The 19,552-nt window shown below is 36.0% G+C and overlaps 1 protein-coding gene across 6 annotated transcripts in view; it reads right to left on the bottom strand.

Moving 5' to 3' along the window:
* Nucleotides 1–8,478: 8,478 nt before the first annotated feature.
* The window catches only part of OSBPL6 (oxysterol binding protein like 6), a 110,668-nt gene continuing 99,594 nt past the window's right edge, over nucleotides 8,479–19,552 (bottom strand). For all 6 annotated transcript variants that reach the window (XM_074829237.1, XM_074829235.1, XM_074829239.1 and 3 more), the window contains one exon: nucleotides 8,479–19,177. In XM_074829237.1, coding sequence (XP_074685338.1) covers nucleotides 19,069–19,177 — 109 coding nt within the window. In that variant the 3' untranslated portion in view covers nucleotides 8,479–19,068. The remainder of the gene's footprint in view (nucleotides 19,178–19,552) is intronic.

Here is a 19,552-nt window from a genome sequence, read left to right as displayed (position 1 = left end):
AGGTCTTTGGAAACACCTGGGCCAAAGCATAAGATTAGAGATGGCTGAGGGCACGGGGGAAACAGCAGTGGGCTTTCACTATATGTTATCCTTCTCCTGTGGACTCAGCTGTCTTTGGAAACACCTGGGCCAAAACAAGATTAGAGATGGCTGGGAGCAGGGGGGGAAACAGCGGTGGGCTTTCATTGTATGTTATTCTTATCCTATGGACTCAGCTGTCTGTGACCCAAGGGCTAGTTTTGAGACAGGCCAGCTGCATGTATTTGGCTCAGACTACTGAGAAATTTGCTAAATTGTGAGAATAATGCAAATTAATAAAATTGCAGACAGAAGTAAGATTATTGATATAGGATTAAGAAGCAGTTCAAGGATCCAAGAAGTAAAGCACCAGTGTAAAAAGATATAAAATTGTAAAGGTGAAAAAAGAGAGTCAGTAGAGAGTACCATAGGGGGATCTGTGAGGGACGCAGCAGGAGATGACCCGTCCTCATGTAAATGATGACTTGATTTTCTTGCAAGAGTGGTGAGCATACAACTGCTAAACCTTGTAGCACATCTTCCAGAGACTCCTTTTGCAGTTACAGTAGGTAAAACATCAGCCACAGGCTTGTAAAGCTACACTTTAATATGAATATTATTCTTGGTTGCCAAGTAAAAACTTTTGTTTGGTTGGCTTTTCTGAAGTAGGGTTTTCACGTGAAAGCATTTTAAGGACAGTTGTCATAATATGATCACTTATTTAATAATCTAACATGTTTCAATTTAGTTCTTTCCAATACTTCCATAACTATTTCAAACATTCAGAGTATCATGAAGTCCAATAAAAAGGCAAAAAGAGGAGTATATTACCTCAGCTAAGATGAAAGGGAAGGCTGCCAGAACTTTCTGCTTACTCTAGAGGGTGCTGAAAAATCAAAGCTGGTTATATATAGATTTTAAATGAAATCATGTGAAATGCTGCAATTCAGTCTGACTGTAATTCATATTACACTGCACTAACAAAAAAACCCTGTATATATTTACTCAAAACACATTAACAGAACTTAAAAAGGTTTTTAAAGGGAAGGAAAAGCTAGAAAAATTCTTAAATTAAAATTGCCCATTCAGTCTTGATTTATCCTATATATGTCTTATAACTGTGACAGGATACTATTTTTTCTACAGGTTATTAAGCGCAGCTGGCACTGTTTATTCAACATGTACTTGTATGTGGTCATAGATCATACTCAATCTGATCCTAGTACTAATTTTGATATTTCCATTTGATATGTTTACATGGTACTCCTGTTACTCTAACACCCTATAATCTACCATAAATGCTGCAGCAGCTATTTGTATCATCCTCATGCCACAGGTCAGAGAACAGGAGTGCAACTACATTAACATTGGCATGTTCAGAAAACATTCACTAATTTTGCACATCTAAGTAAAGAAACCTAAGATATTTCCCCTGCCCCTCCACTACTAGACACTTTTGTACTTGGCACATGAGTGAACTTAACGAACTTCAGGCATTTCTGCAGCCCTGGCACTCTCTCACTTTGGGCAACCAATAAATGAAAAACAGGTTGTGCATATGTTATGCCTGAGTCTGCACCTGAATAAAAAAAAATCCTGCCTTGTCTCACCAAGCTGTGCAGATGAAAATCCTTGCTCACATGCAGGTTCAAGGCTGTTTCTGGGAAGTGCCAGGGCTGTAACCTTCTATACCCCTTAGCATAGAGTCATGTAACAAAAGTGATAAGGTCTTCTGCCTTCCATAAATGGGATAGTGACAATCCCATCTGCCTTCGCTATGCAGAATCCTTCATAGAAGAACCAAAGGACTTTTCTAGCCCAATCTTAGCCCTCCTTTATACATTCCTGGAACAAGGTCAGGCTTGAATCTTTACCATGACCCAGCCAACTTTTTAAAAAGCAAATAAAAAAAAAAAATTACCAAAATAATTCCCCCCTCATATTGCCTAGGATCCATTTATGATGACCTTTGTACTTAACTGAGCCCCTCTGAATCATATACTAACTCAGTGATGTCAGAGACAAAATTATTCCTCCAGTCTCCCCATTTCCTCAATCATGAGAACACACTTTCTGTTACCTCTTCTCTCTCTAATTATATATCCTCTGACCCTTGTAAATAAATAAATAAATCAAGACTCTTACTGGCAGAAGCCTCATTTGCTGATTCATCTGCAGAGCAGGTTCATTTACAGTTGGAAGGTGGAATTCTGTGCAAGAAAAAATATGAAGTGATGTAAAGATATAATGTCCTACTTTATTTATTTGCTTTATTTGATTTTTCTGTTCCTATAACTCTAGCTTAACTCTGCTCTCTACTCCTAATTACCATACTGTTCTGCTTCTGTTTGAGTTGTCCATCCCGGGCAGACTGAACGTGTCTGTAAGTTTGCTAAGGACATCACAAGCCTCAGCATGGGGAGCAGTTTCAAGGCAGCTTATTCAGCTCTGCATTCTGCAGTTTCTTTGCTAGATCTTCACCTGGAGTGAATACCAAGATAGTTTACTCCATATGCAAGTTCCATTTCTTCAGAATGGTCTTAGGTATAGAGTAGTAACAGAGCAAGCATTAGTTAAATATAGCTGAGAATTCTGATGCTTAAATACTGTATTTTTTCCTTACATCACACTGATATGAACCTGGAGATTATTTAATAGTAAAATCCAGCGGACAGAGTCCTGCTTTCTGCATAACCTTTGAGAATGCAGAATGCTTTTTTTGTAGTTTTTATGTAGCTCCATAATGATTTTTGTTTTATTATTAGATAGCTATCCTACATTATCCTTGCAGGAATGTTGGAGATCTGTAATTATGGGGTGTCCAAAGATGCATCTTAGGCTGATCTATGGTGCGTGCAAGCTAGAGGCTTGCCCAAGGAACTGAAAATGTGGAATTATTTCACTAATTTCACTCCAGAAATCTAATCATCTGCAGATCATTTTGATTTCTGTAATCCACATGAACTGATATGATTTTAATTCGTTTCTTGTCACAGTGAACCATATCATAAAATTAGTATGATTAACCAGTCAAATGAGGTGCAAAAAGAAGTCTTAAGTGTTAAGTGACTGGATAAACTGAGTTGGTATTTCACTTGAAAGGGTTAAGCCCACATAGTCGTTACCAAATTATGCTACTAATTTGTTTAATACCTTTTTAGTGTACAAAAAGGGGCTGTCAGCTGCCAGACGAGCTGACTTAAATGCCTTTGAACTACACATTTACCTACAGTTCTCTACAAAAGCACAGGTGTAAGAATTTAACATCTAGAAACCAGTAAAATAAAATGCTACTGAAAAAAAATATTTGCTAAATTCCATAACTTTCCAGCAGATGGCATGAGTATTTCCCTAGGAAGCAAGAGTCCGTACAATATAGATCCTGTTACATTTCGGGAGATAACAAAAATAACAATTTATGGGACCAAATATGGTCCTTATTACATATATGTTTGGGTTTATTTTACGACCTAAGTGGTTTTAACAGCACTTTACTTCCCCACCCACCCCCCCCACCCCCCCTGCCCCGGGTGGAGCTTGTCTAGAGATTCTTTTGTATAAGCAAAACCAGTCAGTTTAATACCATGACCTACATCACTTCAGAGTTCCTGAGTATGAAGACAGTACCACTGTCATGCCGAGCTTCTGGTCTAGCAGTTTGCTGGGATACTGGGGTCACTTGGCACAATGCTCACAGTGATTGCTGCTCACAAAGCATTATGGTATTTAGAGACCACTATCAGAAGAAAAAGAAGTTAAAGCAAGATGAAGGTTTTCAGCAGAAGGTTTTTTATTATATAGTTCAAGTGCAATGAAGATTTTAAATCAGCTCACAAATGTTATTTTAATTATGCATTATAGGGGAAAAAATAAATTAGCTATGGCAATATTTTAATTCTGTGTAGACTTACCTTATTAAGCTCTCAGTATGACAAAGCAGTAAAAAAAAATGTAGTCACTTCTTGTGTATCTGAAACTTAATTCGTTCCTTATGGAAACCTCTCTGGGCAGCAGAATAAATAGACCATATCAAAATTAGAGAACTCAGAAATTCAAGGAGGCAACTCATCAGAAGCCTAGTCCTAAAATGTTTTAAGTTCCCCACATTTAAAGTATGTTTCACTTCTTGTGGAGCCAGATCCTTCTGAATATTCCATTACAATCTGTAGTGTCAGGAGAGAATTTTAATAAGAAGCTTCCAGAAGTATTTTAATGGACTTTCATGTTTTATTTATACGGGACTTTTGTGTGTGAACAGTTTCTTTACCAATTAGAATGGATCTGAAAAAAAAATTTAAAAGGTGCAGGCACTGTTGTCCTTTTCTATACAAATATCTAAAACATACCATTAGGGATGTTCTAAATTATTTTCAAGGTCACTTTTAATAGTCCATTTGGAAGACAGATACACACACTCACTATTACTGTGTTTCCTATATAATACTCCTCAGGTTTACAGCTCAAGTAAACTCTGTTGCAACCTCCTTCTATTCTCTACCACAGAACAGATTGCAATAATACATATTCATAGTCTGTGCTACAGTACCCATAAAAGGTAGACCTCCTGCCAGGAGGTGCTGTATTACAGCATGACACTTGCCCAGCAATCAAAGTATTAAAAGCTGAACTGTACTGTAAGCGTTACATCAATGAAAGGCTACAAGATGTGGAGTTCAACTGGCTTCTCTATGGCTTTTGCTTGACATCATCCCCCTTTCACCTTTATACAGGCAACATCTGTTGACTTGATGAAAAGGGAATGTGTTGCACAGTTGGTTCCTTTGTACCACTTCACTGTCTTCTCACTGGAGCCGTGTTAATGATGAAAAGGAAACACAAAAGAGATTAAGGAGCATACGTTCTCGTGATAGCTTTATATTCTCTTCCACTGACTTACCTTTCAGGTTTCACACCGTTGTTCATGGATGTGCAGATTACTTAATCTGTGTTTCATGTGTCCATCTTTAAATAATATCATATTAAATGACTATCACTAGCTAAAATGTATGAAACATGCCAGCTTTTGTTTCTTTGTAATTGCTCTAACGTTATTGGCAGTATTTTTAACGGGCAGATGGATGTGTTAGCTGTGAAGCATTTACTAATAAGAAATGCAGAAGTAGTACTCCAGGGAGAGATTTGCTCAGATAGTGTGTCTGCATTTAAACTTACTACCTATGAGAAGTCGGCACATTTTTCAGCCAAAAGAAGTGGTCATTTGTTACATAAACATTACAGCACACAATGAAGCTACTTTCATCATCTACATTATTAGCTTGTAAAGACAAATATGGAAACAAGCAAGCCAGTGTGACCTAAAGTAGGTTTAATGCTGCCCTTCCTTTGGAGGATGCTGCCTGAATGGCTAAATCCTTATCTTCAGCATCTGTGAGTGGCTGTGTGTGTTAGAGGACAGCTTTGTGGGCTTGTGCATTCACCTGCATGAGGATGTAGAACTGTCACTGCTGTGCCACTATGTCTGAAGAAAGATTACAAAACAAAGGATTTGTCTACTGTGATGTAATTCACATTGTCCATGCTAATCTGTCTGATGGGCACTGGTACCATTATCTCTATACAATACTTCATTCAGTGGTAGACATATCTTATTCCTTGCTTCTTCTTATGTTTTAATCTGAGCAGCAAGCTTGAACTGGATTTATTTTGGGCATTGTCACTAGCTGTTCTGTGATACTGGGCAATTAACCTCAGTCACCTACTGTATGTGGCTGTGGTAATATATCACTTCCTTGAGCAGGGTACTGCAAGAACTGACTAGTATTATAAAATACTCTCAGATCTTTGGATACAGAGTATTTATAAACAGACAAAATGAAGTAGGTGTTTGCAGGGCATGCAAGAAATCAGCATCCTCTTTCATAATCACCTCTATGCTTATTCAGGCTGTTCATTTTCATGCTATGAGAATACTTCCTCATCTAGTTTCCTAATTTATTTTTTTTTCACATGTGTAGGCATAAAACAAGGATATACTTGAGCAGTTCCCAGATACTAAACATTTTAACAGACAGGTGACATAAAAAATTCTTGTCACCAAACATAAAAAGCAGCCTGACTAATATTGTTGTACTAGGTTGGCTGCTCAGCATTTAAATGAAATCAGCTCTTGAACTAGAATTGAAGAATGGATGTGCCCTCGTGCTATATGACCTCAATTTCTTTGACCATTAAATGTAATGCCAGGCCCTCAAAAATAACCTGCTTAAAGAAAAACTTAAAACACAATCTACATCTTAAATTTTATCAGTTAAAAAAATAACTCAATGTCCTTACCAGAACTTGTAATCCACTTACAGTCCAACAAGTGTAACCTTTTGGAAATATTTAATTATCCTTTTTTCCTCCACTGACTCGTCAAAAAACCTGCTCAAGAAACCTGAGATAGTAATGAAATTTGAGCTAGTCATTAGTTTCATTTCTTTGCTGAAGGAAATATAGCCAGTCATCAGCAAGGAAAGCAACTACATATTTGATTTTACTTTGAATCTTCCATGCGATTACAAATGTAAACTAATGCAATCTAATCACAGATTAAAAATGTCTTCACACCAGATTCATGTCTGTAACGTGCATTTATGCATACTTTATTAACTTTTTCTGAATTTTTAAAAAATTTATCATTATTAATATGCACTTGGGATATAGAAATGGGATATACAACCTAGCTTGTCTCTTAGCTACTAATAGTTACATCTTAGACATAGCTTTCAGAAATAAAAAGCACAGTCTAAATGTAAGATGTGTTATTTACTGGCCTTGAGTATAATTAGACTCACTAGTCAGTTGAAACAAATGGTAGAGTACCTCCTCAGCTAGCCCACAGTACCACATTAGTTTTGAGTGATATTTCAGCTTAGTTTCTTTTAATCTGATTTAGTAATGATTACTTACTTGAAAAATAATTTTGCATATGCAGGTTCAGGAACAGACAATATTGCATACTTGTGGTTTTCAACATTTAGACCAACTTAAATATTTAATAAGCTAATAAGGACTTGGAGAACCATGTGGCTTGATATGTTGGCTGGGCAGAAATGCTGTGTATCATCACATCAGAACAGATTTTTGTACCGGCAGTGAAACCTGGAACAGCTTTCTGTGGGCAACTCCTTTAGCTGAGTCAGGATGAAATCTTGTCAATAGCTTCCCACACTGTCTCACTTCACCCCACCACAGCACCTACATGTTTGTGGTTAAGAAGGAGTATCATCTGTCTCTCAGATTGAATTTAAATATAAAATTCACTTCCATACTTAAGTAATAGCTTTTATAATAAATTAGATGCCAGACTGGTAGTGCTGCCTCATAGGCTTCTTGCACTCTAATCCATTCCAAAAGGTTTGTTGTGCTGGTTTTTTTTAATCAATTAAGTAATGACATATAGCCTTTCACCCTTCACTTACGCACAGTAATTTTTCTGAAGAGTCATTGAAAAGTGTTAGATTTGTTTTGCAAAGCATTCAGAGGCATAGTACGGATCCCAACTACAAAAATGTGAAACCAGAGCTGAATTTCTCTCGTAGAATTGTTTAACAGGGAATAAGCTCCCAGTGTATGACCTGGCTGAGACCACTGGTTTGGAGAGAAGATCAGATGTGTACTCTGACACAAGAAAGAAAGCAATGCCATTCATAAAAAAACTTTTCCCTTGCTTTGCTGTTACTTCCACTCAGGCATCATTCCAGACTATTCGAACACTACTTCTTTTTACAATGTAAGAAACAACAAAAACCTTAATTTCTCCTCCCAACCAAATTCTTGTTTTCTATTATGCTTTCATTTTAAATAAAATGTAATTGATTTAAGCGCTGAACAACTGACAAGAACACATAATGGAAAAATCACACATACTGTTATTTTTCCAAGATGCCAGAAGGGGTGGGTGTCAAGTAATTTTTTAATTTTTTTTTCATTTCCACACCTCTTTTCAATTCTATTAGAGAACATCAGGAACCATCTTCTTTACACCCTCTCACAAAACTTGAGAAACATACTGCAAGCTCCCTTTAATCATAAAGAGCAAGCTGAAGTGGGGGGGGAAAAAAAAAAAAAAGCAAAAGGCTCTTACCAGCTGTAGCATGAAGATAAAAATGGGAACTGCCAAAAAGAAAATTATCTTCTTTGAGACTGTAGTTGGTAGTTCCCGTCAGATTTAAAGGAATTGTACAGCGAATTGCACAGGAAAAGTTTATAAAAATATTCCTGCAGTGGAAAAAGGTTAGAAAGGAAACAGGATGATGCTAGTGAGAAGCTGCTGCTTCAATGCTACTGTTCCCTCTATCACTCACCTCTCCAAAATCAATCTGTAAAATATATATTAAAAATTTTATGATTAATAGTCAATTCACTTAATTCATTTTACAGTTACAAACAATTCATTCAAGAACCATATTCTGAAGTGTTTCTTATGTTAATAAATCAGAACACAAATGACAGCAGTTTAAACAGTGTACATTGAGATTTATTAGAACAAGCACTAATAGCAGCAGTGTACAGAGTGATGGAGACAATGTATTGTATGCACTGAACAATAATAATTATACAATTGCACTTCTTCGGAGATCTATTAGAAAATGCTTTTCAGTAAACAGTTTCTCAAATCTAGCATTGTTTGGATTTGCCTCTGAGGAAAAAAATACAAAAAATATGCTCTTTTTTTTGGTAAGGCATTAGCAACATTCATTGGCAGGCTAAACAAGTCATTTGTACATGCATTATCCAATTACATTGCAACAGGTAAAAGAGCATCGTGTTTCCTCAAAAACTAGAATTGTGTGTCTGTTTTTGGACACAATATCCTGCTAAAACTGGCTCAGCTTGAAGGAAACAGATGACATCTTTTGTTACATTTTAGAGCACAACATAAACTGTTTCATAGCCAAGTTCACCTTTATTTCCTACCAGAAGCTGTAGGACCTCCGTCAGTTGGAGTTGGTATTATGGGTATTGTGTATACCACATACATCACTGGAATAAAGCCTTAATTAAATTAATTTATTTTGCTTATTATTCCCACACTACCACCTCCCTGAATCATGTGACCAAAAGATACTCGACTGTAATCAACAGTAACTACTGTAGGAGCTTGTTTTTTATTGCGTGAGAGGTAGTCAGCGTGAGGCCTCATCTGCATTCTGGATTACTACAACAGTATGTTCAAAACCAACTACCAAGTGCAAAGACACAGAGTAAGTGTTGCAGCTGCATTATGTGGGAACTTAAAACTGTTTTTTTACTGCTCCTTCCTGGCTAGGTTTAATCTCTGAAGTAGCCAGAGAACTTGATATACCAAAAAAAGCAATTCTATTTATGTACTAAAGCCTGGAAGGAGAGAGGGGAGGCACTTTCTCACATCCATGCTTTTCTAGGCTTAGATTAGTAGCATGCTCTTAGTTAGCCACCCTCTTTACAAATCAGAGAGATTAGTCTCCTTTTTTGACTGGCATACAGTACTAGCAACCCTCACTCTGGGCTGGCACCATCCTGGGGAAAGTACAGGGGAAACAGGGATAGGAATTGCAGATATTCTTACAATTAGGCTTGCCAGAGTGAGACATAGTATGATGAATTGTCATTGATTTAATCTCCTGTTCTTTCTTCCAAATGTCACATAATTGGGCTTTGCAGAGACATGAAATTAACTTGTTCTTAAATACTACAAGCCCCAGAATAAGGTCCCAAAATGCAAGAGTCAAAGTCAAACATATTGCTCTGACTGGCAAGCAGTCAAACCAGCTGTATTTCATACAATTATCTTCCACAAGACAGTGCATCTGTTCAAAATTAAGCTTAAGTGTAACTAGTTGAATACCTAGTCTTGACTGTACCTTAGGCCTACAGCTGAAATAGATTTGGGCAGCTAGATCATCCACTCACCTGGAAGCTCATTAAGTTCAATGGAGTACCAACAGCAGCTCAGCCTCATCTGCGTAGGTGCTCATTTATTTAAGTATGTAGGAATTAAAAATCAAGTACTATAAAGCCTGGTGTAACCAGGTGCATTGTTTTAATTTCTTAGGAATGTCACTGTTGAGCCTTTTTATTTGAACTTTAGTATCTACAGCTTTTAAACTTAATTCAATGAGACTGTAGTGTTTATGCTAAGTATGTGCTGATGCTTGTGCAAGATCACAGTCCAAGCAGATGAAGCAGAAAAAGAATCTGAGATGTGCATTGCTGATTAACTCTTGCATGTGAAATAAAACTCTATAGATTTGGAATATACAAATTATAGCCTATGTTATTCCTCAGCTGTTGATGCTTAGTAACTGTAAGCAATAGAATTGTTTTTACAGACACGATTACAGCCAGTATTTGTAGTCAGAATTAATAAGATGTAAAGAAGAATCATCCTGAAAGATATCTCAAACTTGTGAATAGTCAAACACAAATGAATGCATTTGCAGGAAAGCAATCAAGACCAATGAAGATTATGTTTTAAAGTGTTAAATTACTGAATGTACTATGAAGGACTACTTGCACTTTTAAAAATCACGATATCTTAAGTAGCTTATACAGTTTTCAAAACATATTTGCAAATCAATTTTCTATTGAGTTATTTAGAAATTATGGTACTGACTTTTTTTTCCAGTACCCTTTTCTTCTTCATCTCATTATGGAAGTCCACAGTGAAGTTCTGAGCATAAAAATAAGGGTGCTGCAGGTGAGGTTTAATATTACAGTGCTCAAAAATAATGCCTTCTGCAACATTTGGGTAGCTGGGTACATAGATGCTTCTTATTTTCTGTCTTTCTTTCCCTTACATAACAGTTTTCTATTGCTTTCAAACAACAGAAAAAATTCTGTCTGGTGCATCTAGAAACACAGAGCCTTTCTAGTTACAGTCTGTTATTTCTCTCTAAAACAGACACTGTCTACCCAGTACTCAGAAGTAGCACTGGCTCTATATGTTAGGCTTCTAGAAAGCAACTATTTGCCTTTAAAATTCTTCTTAAAAAACACAAAATTAGTTTCTGTATACCTTTCTAGCTGACATAATAGCATAATCACAGTGGAAAGACTCTGAGGACCTCCTTTTACAAGTACGCTATGCAAAAGGGTGTACAAGAAAACAGAATTGGGGTTTTTTAGTAGAATGAGAACAGGGATATGGGCAATCAGCAAAGAATGCTCTTTTAGCTATTTAGGTTTTGACATTTTGGTCTGCTAAAGAATTGGTGCAGGGCTGTTTCCCATCTGAAATTAAAGGCTGTTAAAAGCAAAGCAGCTCAGTAAGGCAATGTAAAATTGACAACTAATCTAAACCTTACTCTTCCAATGGTATTGTCAGAGTCTGAGCAAGTTATAAATACCAAAATTTACTACATTTCATACATGTGCGTATGGGGTCTAATCTCACAAAAAAAAAGTGTGACATTATTCCCAATTCATATTTACTTTGTGCAAAATGAGAGAAAATACAGAATTCTTTGCTGTTGAAATACTGAGAAATCATAATTCACCAAACAGTTAATTATACAAAGAAAAGTAGATAAAAGACCCAAAGAACAGTCTTGCTACTGGTTACAACAAAGAAAATATACTTAATATCCTAATATAGAACTACCATAATGATCTCTCTGGATACCACAGTAGTTTATAATGGCTCTTTATGTGCTAAATAAAGTATCCACTTCAGACAATCTAGCAGTAACAGATAAAGAACAAAAAGTTTGCTATGCATTTTGGTGAAGGAAAAGATTTCAGACATCAGATGATAGCAGCTTGATTTCTTACTTATTTTATAGTAAATAACATAGACACAAAACAATATACAAAGAAGAATCCCATCCAGAAAAGCCCACTGATATTTCTTTTTGGTCCAAAGATGAAACTTGAGTAAGCACTATAGGTCCACCCCACTCAGAGACAGAGATTTAGCAAGATCTGAGCATTAGGTGCAAGACAGAAGCACCACTCTTCATGTCTGTGGAGTTCCAAACATTGTTTAATTTTTAAAACTCAAACTTCACATCTAATTAATTCTTAGTGAGGAATGAATGTTTGAAAATAATTAGTTTAGAAATAATTATAAAGGAACAAGAACAGTGCTTTTGCTAATTAGAGCAAAAGCTTAACTAAGGTAGAAGTTGCCATCTTTGCATTTATGCCTGCATACCAAAATACACTCATCAGCATTTATATGTCAGCTCATAGTCAGGTCTTGTTCAAGACTCAGCTGAAAATGAAATCTATGGTGATCTGAATTAGTTATACTACATTTCAACCACTAAAGAATACCGGTAACACTTATTTCAAGAACTAAATAGACCTGATTTCTAACCTCAAATTGGAACAATAATTTTCAATGTTGACTTTAAGATAGGTGGCAAAGCAAGTTTAATCTATTTATGTATAATTTTACTATTGGTGATCCAATCTCACAATATTTTAATAAAATATTAAGCATATACAAAGATAATCAAAGATCTTGCCTCTATTTCTTCAACACAGTTAAAGAAGCTATCCTGAATTTTCCTTTGCCTGGAAAATACTGAGGATTAAACTTATATTAATTTTGTTAATGTTACGGTAATATTCCTTGTTCAGGTCAATTTAACAAAGGAAGAGAGCGAGCATTCAGCACAGTACTACTAGAAAAAAATAACTGAGTTTGCAGTCCTGGCTCTAACACTGTCCTCGGTGGACCTGACAAATCAACCCCTAGGCCACAAGAGCAATCATAAATAGTAATGCAACTTCAGAAAAAGATGTTGCATGTGTGGCTACACTGACTGGCACAAGGAGCGAGTACCTCAGTGAAGAAGAATAGTTCTGGTTGAATATTTATCACTGCGTGTACTGCTCCTGTATAGCACTTACATCATTTTGATGTTCAGAGTGTAAAAGATAAGTTACCCACTTCTGACTTTTTGAAGGAATTTCTTCACTTATCCCTCTTTCATTAACACAGACCATTGAAAGTAGCAGTCAATACGGAAATACATTTTGGTGTTTCATAAGAGACAAGATCTGGATTATTGCTCCAGAAGTACAAGTAAGTAGCTTTACCATACTTCAGTGAATTACTCATAGGTCAAGACAGAATATATTACATACTGCTGATTATATCTTCCAAATTTATGTTTTCCTTATTTATAAAATATGTAACTTTCTTTGTCCACATTACCAATACACCTTCAGCCAGATGCTGGCTACAGTCATTTTTATTTATAAAAGGAATAAAAACTTCCCTTTACCTTCAGAATTAATTCTGAGCAAATGTCACCAACCTTCCTTTTTTTCATGATGTCATGGATCAGTGGAAAGAAAAATGGTATCAAGATAACCTGCCTGCAATGGATTCAGCAACTCTGCTGACATTTTAATTCATAAAAGTTAAACTTTCTATTTTGTTACAGCTGTACCACTGACATAACTGCTGTGACTAGTTTCACTGTTTTGCATTGTAGTCTCTCCCTTCCTTTTCTTTTCTGAGGTTTGTTAATGATTGCAAGGAAGAGAAAAAAGAAATTAAAGATACAATGGCTTTACAATACCACAAGACTTGACAAAGGCAGAGATGAGTATATAAAACACCTACAAGTACATTGCTGTCACTTTTTAAAACCGCAAGATACCCTATAAAATTCCTTTTATAAAGAGGCTTTTCAGTTTAGTGGAAGAAAGACAAAGCTTGCACCAAAGCTAAGGAGTGAAAGTGTTTTACATTCCCTAGTTCAAAGAACAAATAATCTATTTGTTTCTGTAAGTAGACCTCTTACAATACATAATACAAAACTAAAATAAATTGCTGTAAATAAGACATTTCTCTGAGCTTACTGAGATTTGCAACATTCTTGTGGGTGCCATTCACTGTTGTAGTGGAGCTCAGGGAGATATCCGCCCCCAGGAATAATTAAACCTTTATTAGCACACTTAGTCTAGATTCTTCTGTTAAAAACAAAAAGAGAAAAAACCAACCAAATAAACAAAATACCTTTCTCCATTTAACTACTTCTGACTGAAACCAGAATTATAATAAAAGAAACCAGGGATGGTAAAGCCGAAAATTATACTACTTCTTATGCTAAATATACCTCTGCAATTTTGAGCACATTAACAAAAATCCTTAGTTGCCACTGTATCCCTGCCTACCTCAACTTTTATCAATATACGCTCTAAAGAGCAAATTCAAGTTTTACACAATTTTGATGACTTTTACTTAATGACAGACAGGAAGAAAACCCAAGATAGTCTTTCTTTTCAGGCCCAGTAGATGCCAAGGTAAACACAGTAAACTTTGTTAGCTTTCTGCCAGGTCTATGACACAGGGTGACCAGTGAGGCTATTCCAGTGTTTCTTGCACACTTCTGCCGATATTAATCTTTTAACCCCAGCTGGGCCAAACTCTCTAATTTACCCCCTCCTGTCATTTTAGCATATGAATACAAATTTCCTTTCAGGTGGATTTAATCTGAAAACTCTCCTTTACTTTCATTAATCAGCTCCAGTATTAGTAATGACATCTAAAATAAATTCCTCAGATTACAACTGCAGCCAATGGCATGATAAACAGCTAGTGTTTACCTCTGCACCAGACAACGTTCAAAATCTTATAAATCAAGGAGACCACACAAACCTTCCCTATACTAACAGAGCTTTGCTAGTGAAAGCAAGTTTTGCAAAACTCACAGAGAAATGGCATATTCAGCTCTCTTGGTTATTGTGCAAGTGCAAATGAACTTCCCCTCCCTTCCAGGGTATTTCTAAAAATTCAGATTTTTGGAGAGAAACTCTACAAGCAAGACTGAATTTCACTGGGCTCCACTCTGCCTGGTTCGAGGGTGAGAAAATCCCATGTTAAACATGGGAAACAAAGGGCATGGCCCAGATGCAATCTCCTCACCTGGCACCCATGAGGGCAGGACCACCGCTGGCTCCTAGTGTGTCTTAAGGTTTGTGTGATTTGTTTCCATACAGCTCTGACAGTGTTCAGTAGGGAATTAAGGTCAATATCTTTCAAAACTGTGTCATGTGTATGTACTGCAACACTCGACATATGCCTAGCATGTGCTATTCAAATAAAACCCACAAATGCCATACAAGCACATTGAGAGTCAGAAGTTCAAAATGAGGAAAAAAAAAAGGTAATATTATTTCTAAGATTAAAAGAGTATTATAGTGGGAGTTCACTTTTAAAGCCAAATACAAAAAAAGTTTATTTCATGCAACTTACATCTGTCTAAAATTAGAATGGGTGTCTGGATGACTTTTTAATCACAGTGATACTGTACAAAAATCAGCTCATATTCAAACTGTATCTCCAGTGAGATAACAACTTCTAATATGCCAAAAAATCTACCATCTTGTTAATACAAATCTAAAATAGGAATTAAGCTATTTAAGTCTTTATAAGACATTACATTTGATGAAAATAGCTATTATTACCCTATCATATCCGCAGTACCAGAACAGGGAATAAATTAAGGTACACTTTTAAGATATTAATTGAAAGTACAGTTCACTATTGTGAAACTAAAGCATAAGGGTTGTGTATTTTATACAGAAATAAGTGTTTTGAAAAAACACGGGAAAAAGCAAAGGAGATGTCTTTAATGAAAGTTAGAACCTCTTTAAATGTTTAAAAGGTTTTAATTGTCAAATGATTTGCACTAATTTTCATCACATACCAAATCTATAGCAATAAAATCTACTGAGTCGGTAAGTATTTTTCATGCCTTTCAAAAGGAAATACTGCCTGGATGAATGGAGTGAGATGGGCTGGAAACTGCCCGAATCCCCAGGCCTGAAGGGCATTAATCAATGGCTTACACCCCACTAGCAGCCAGCAACGAGGACAGCCCTGGAGGGGCCAATTCTGTGACCCATGTCAATCAACATCTCACCAGTGACTTGGGCAAGCACATAGACTACATGCTAACAAGTTCACAGATAAATTAGGAGGATGAGAAAGCACACCAAATGGCAGAGCTTCAATCAAAAGGACATTGCTTGGCTTGAAGACTGGACCAGAAGACACTTCATGAGGTTCAATACAAGTGCAGAGGTCTGCACCTGGGGCAGAAAAGTCCCATGTGCTGGGAAGGGACAGCCACGCAGCAGCCCTGCCAAAAAGCAGCAGGCACTTACAATGGGTGCCAGGCTGCAAAAGAGCCAACAGTGCGTTCTCATTGCAACACAGGAAACCCCATTCTGTGCTACACTGTGCTGGTGAAATTTCAGAGGTTGCCTAAAAATTATAATTTGGATAGAAGCCCCCAGACCTGTACTCTGTTAACCTATTCTCTTTAGAAACAGCACAAAATATGTCATGATGTCCCCCAAGGTTATGGGAAAAATTTAATAAAAGATTTTGCACAGAATCTGGGGAATTCTGCACTATAAGAAATTGCTTTACGGTACATCTGCTAGCACTTTTCAATTTTTGATAAAGATTGCAAATATTTCGTGATGCATTGTTTTGTGTTTCCTCTACTTACTAATTAACTATCTAACATTCAATAGGTTTAAAAAGAGCCTTCAATAGAAAGGTTTAGCATATCACAGATTTTTTTAATTCTAAAAATGTTAGTTTTCTTTCAATGAGTGTCAAATAAAAAATTGTAAAAAATAATTAAATCAGTGATAGCATCTTTAGTGTTCACCAAGCTTCAGTTTGCATTGCAAATAATGGCAATCACAAAGCACTAGCAGAACACTGTAAAACTAAAGATCTTATTTCTGTATTTAAATTAAAATCCAACTTTCAAAAAAATCTGAGTACATGCAGTTTCTGTCCCTCAAATGTACCTGCAGTCATACAGACATAATGCTTTCTAATATCACGGTGAACTGCACACAAAAATTTGAGCATGAGGGGGGCAAACGTTTAACAATGTTGTTTTTATGGAAAGTGACACAGAATAATTAATTGCTATTTTGCACACAATGTGTCAATTTGATTCATAGTGCAATGCCATTAAAGCAAATAGGATTAAATTAACCAAATATGATTTAAAAAAACAAAGTTTGATATATTTTCATTTTCTTATAAGAACAATTGCAGAACTGAAAAAATAATCAGACTAAGTTCAACTAGGAAAGAAAAGGTATGGTTCTTTGAATAATTCAAAATTTTCTTTGGAAGAAATCCTGTTAATCTGCACACATTTTTTTATACCAAATATTCATGACCAATTCATGAGCACTGACTATTCTTAAAAAGCCTACTTAATATTCTCTTTAGGTTTTCATAGTTCTTCCTAATGACAGAACTGTGTGAAGAAATTGGAAGCTAGTTGCTCTGCCAGTTGCTTTGCCATACAAACAGGAGAACTAAATGCATTTTAAGTAATCAAAGTAATCTCAGTTCTGTAGCAACCTGACTCTGCCAAAGGAAGAAGGAGGCGGAGAGTTGGGTATGTGTGGTAATCTACTGAGAACTGTTCAAGCAGCTCTGATGGCAGGATCACATATCTATCTAATTTTTTTTTAGGTCTCAGTACTGGAATCAATCTTAAATAGAAAAATTCAAGTGCACTATGTACTCTGTGTATGTGTAGAAAGAAATACAGTGTATATGCATGAAATCTAACCTATCGTCAGTGCCTTGATGTATAATACGTGCATAAATGGAAGACTAGATCATACCATATGGAATGCAGTTTTTACCTAATAAAATTACTTTTTTTCCTTTCATTAAAATCTGCCCTCCTACTGTTTAATGTTTCAGAGATTTTCAAATAGAAAGTGCCAAGCCTTCTCCTGCATATAGTAACTGAGGCTTAGCAACACATAAAAGACTTGGTTCTTAATCAAAAAATATAGAATCACTTTATGAAAAACTGTAAAATATAATTTTGCACAAAAGCTATTTTGGCAACACAAGTAGTAGTTGTTAGCTACAATGCATGGGAGTCGCTGCCATACTCTCAAATATAAATTTAGATAAGAAAAGTGGATGGGGAAAAAACAGAGCCAGTAAAGTAAACAGTGTGTGTGGCAGAAACCAGTTGTATTTACAGTACTATCCAGCTTCTGGAGAGAAGCCAGAGACCTTCCCATGAAATCTTTCTGTGCTTTTAACGTTGCTGCAAAGCTTCAGGGAATTCTAATTGTATAAACAGTTACGGGGAAATGAGATTCACTGTGAGACTATGTCCAGCCAGCGATAAAAGTGATGATTGCATCTCAGAATCAGTCATTCAGAATACGAACTTTCTGACTAGCAATTCATATTCATTTACCAAAATTGTCTCAAATTCAACCAGTTAGCAGTTTCTTTTCAGTCTGATTATACAGTCAGGTTCCCAAAGCTAAAGCATGTACAGTTGATCTCATTCCTCTGAAATACAGTTAGATGTTTGGTTGTCTTTTGATTTTAAATAATGCAAGTTCTCCAATACTTATATCATGATAAAATTCTAATGCTTTAAAAATCTGCCCTTCACACAAGCCTAAGCATACATATTTTAAAATTACTTACTGTACATCTTCATATTTTGTTTAAGGCATGAACAATGGCATATGAATGGGAACCGCTTCTGGAAAAGCATATCTTTTTGACAAAGGCCAGTCCAAGAACATCACACCAAAGGACTAACCTGAAGCCAGAAATGACAGTGTTGTGACCCAAGAGTTTTTAACAAAAATAGTTGAAACAAAATGGATTTTTTTCTCTTTTTCTTCCTTTTTTTTTTTTTTTTAATTTAAATTACATTACTCTTAATGTCTGTTTAAAGCACCGGTTGCAGTTTTGCGTTTACCACCTCTTCTGAGTGACTTTGGATAACTCATCTGCTTCTTTTGTTCTCAATTTTCAGTGTATGAAACTTTAAAAGGTTTCTGTTTCTTTTTTTTTTGTTGTTTCCTTTTTTTTTTTTAATGGCTGCTGCAAAATTAAAAAGATCCATAAGTGGTCAGGGGCCTGATCTAATGCACTTTCAAAAGTCCGTTATAAAGATGAATATAAATGCGAATGATAGGTTTTTCTGTAGACCCACAAACCACACTTAGCTATAAGAAACATATTGTGCATAGTTATTTTTTTCTTCAGAGTGATATGTTTACTAGATCTACATTCTCAGTTTACCAGAGTACTGGAATTTCTACTTTACTAAAGCCAGGATCCTTTCGCAGTTCCCAGTAGGTATCATTGGTAACCCAGGCTTCTCTTTGATTAGCATCGATAACTTTTCTGTAGAAAGGAAACAAAAAACAAAAACAGAAGAGAAAGAGAGGAAAAAAAAGGTCTGATCATAGATCTCTACTCTTATGCAATATGAAATCAAATTCCATACCTCTCTGATCTAACTCAAAACTAAATCTGATTTCATACTTCTAAAGGACACAGGAACAGTCAGGAATTTAAAAGTAAAAATCAACCTCTACCTGTGTCAAAAGTGCAAGGTTTAGAAAACAGCCAAGATCACAAATGTGTTGCTTGATCTGTGTGAGCAGGTCTTAGAGCCTCTTTGGCCGTTACAGATTCTTACTATGTGCAGGGGATCAACCAATAGATGTAGCTTGCAGAATGCAAGCCTTTTTCCATTAAAACTGTTTGTCTCCTCTG

This window comes from Strix aluco, chromosome 6 (genome assembly GCF_031877795.1).
Source record: "Strix aluco isolate bStrAlu1 chromosome 6, bStrAlu1.hap1, whole genome shotgun sequence".
NCBI lineage: Eukaryota > Metazoa > Chordata > Aves > Strigiformes > Strigidae > Strix > Strix aluco.
The sequence above is the reverse complement of the archived record's forward strand: the minus strand, read 5'-3'. Positions and strand labels throughout refer to the sequence as shown.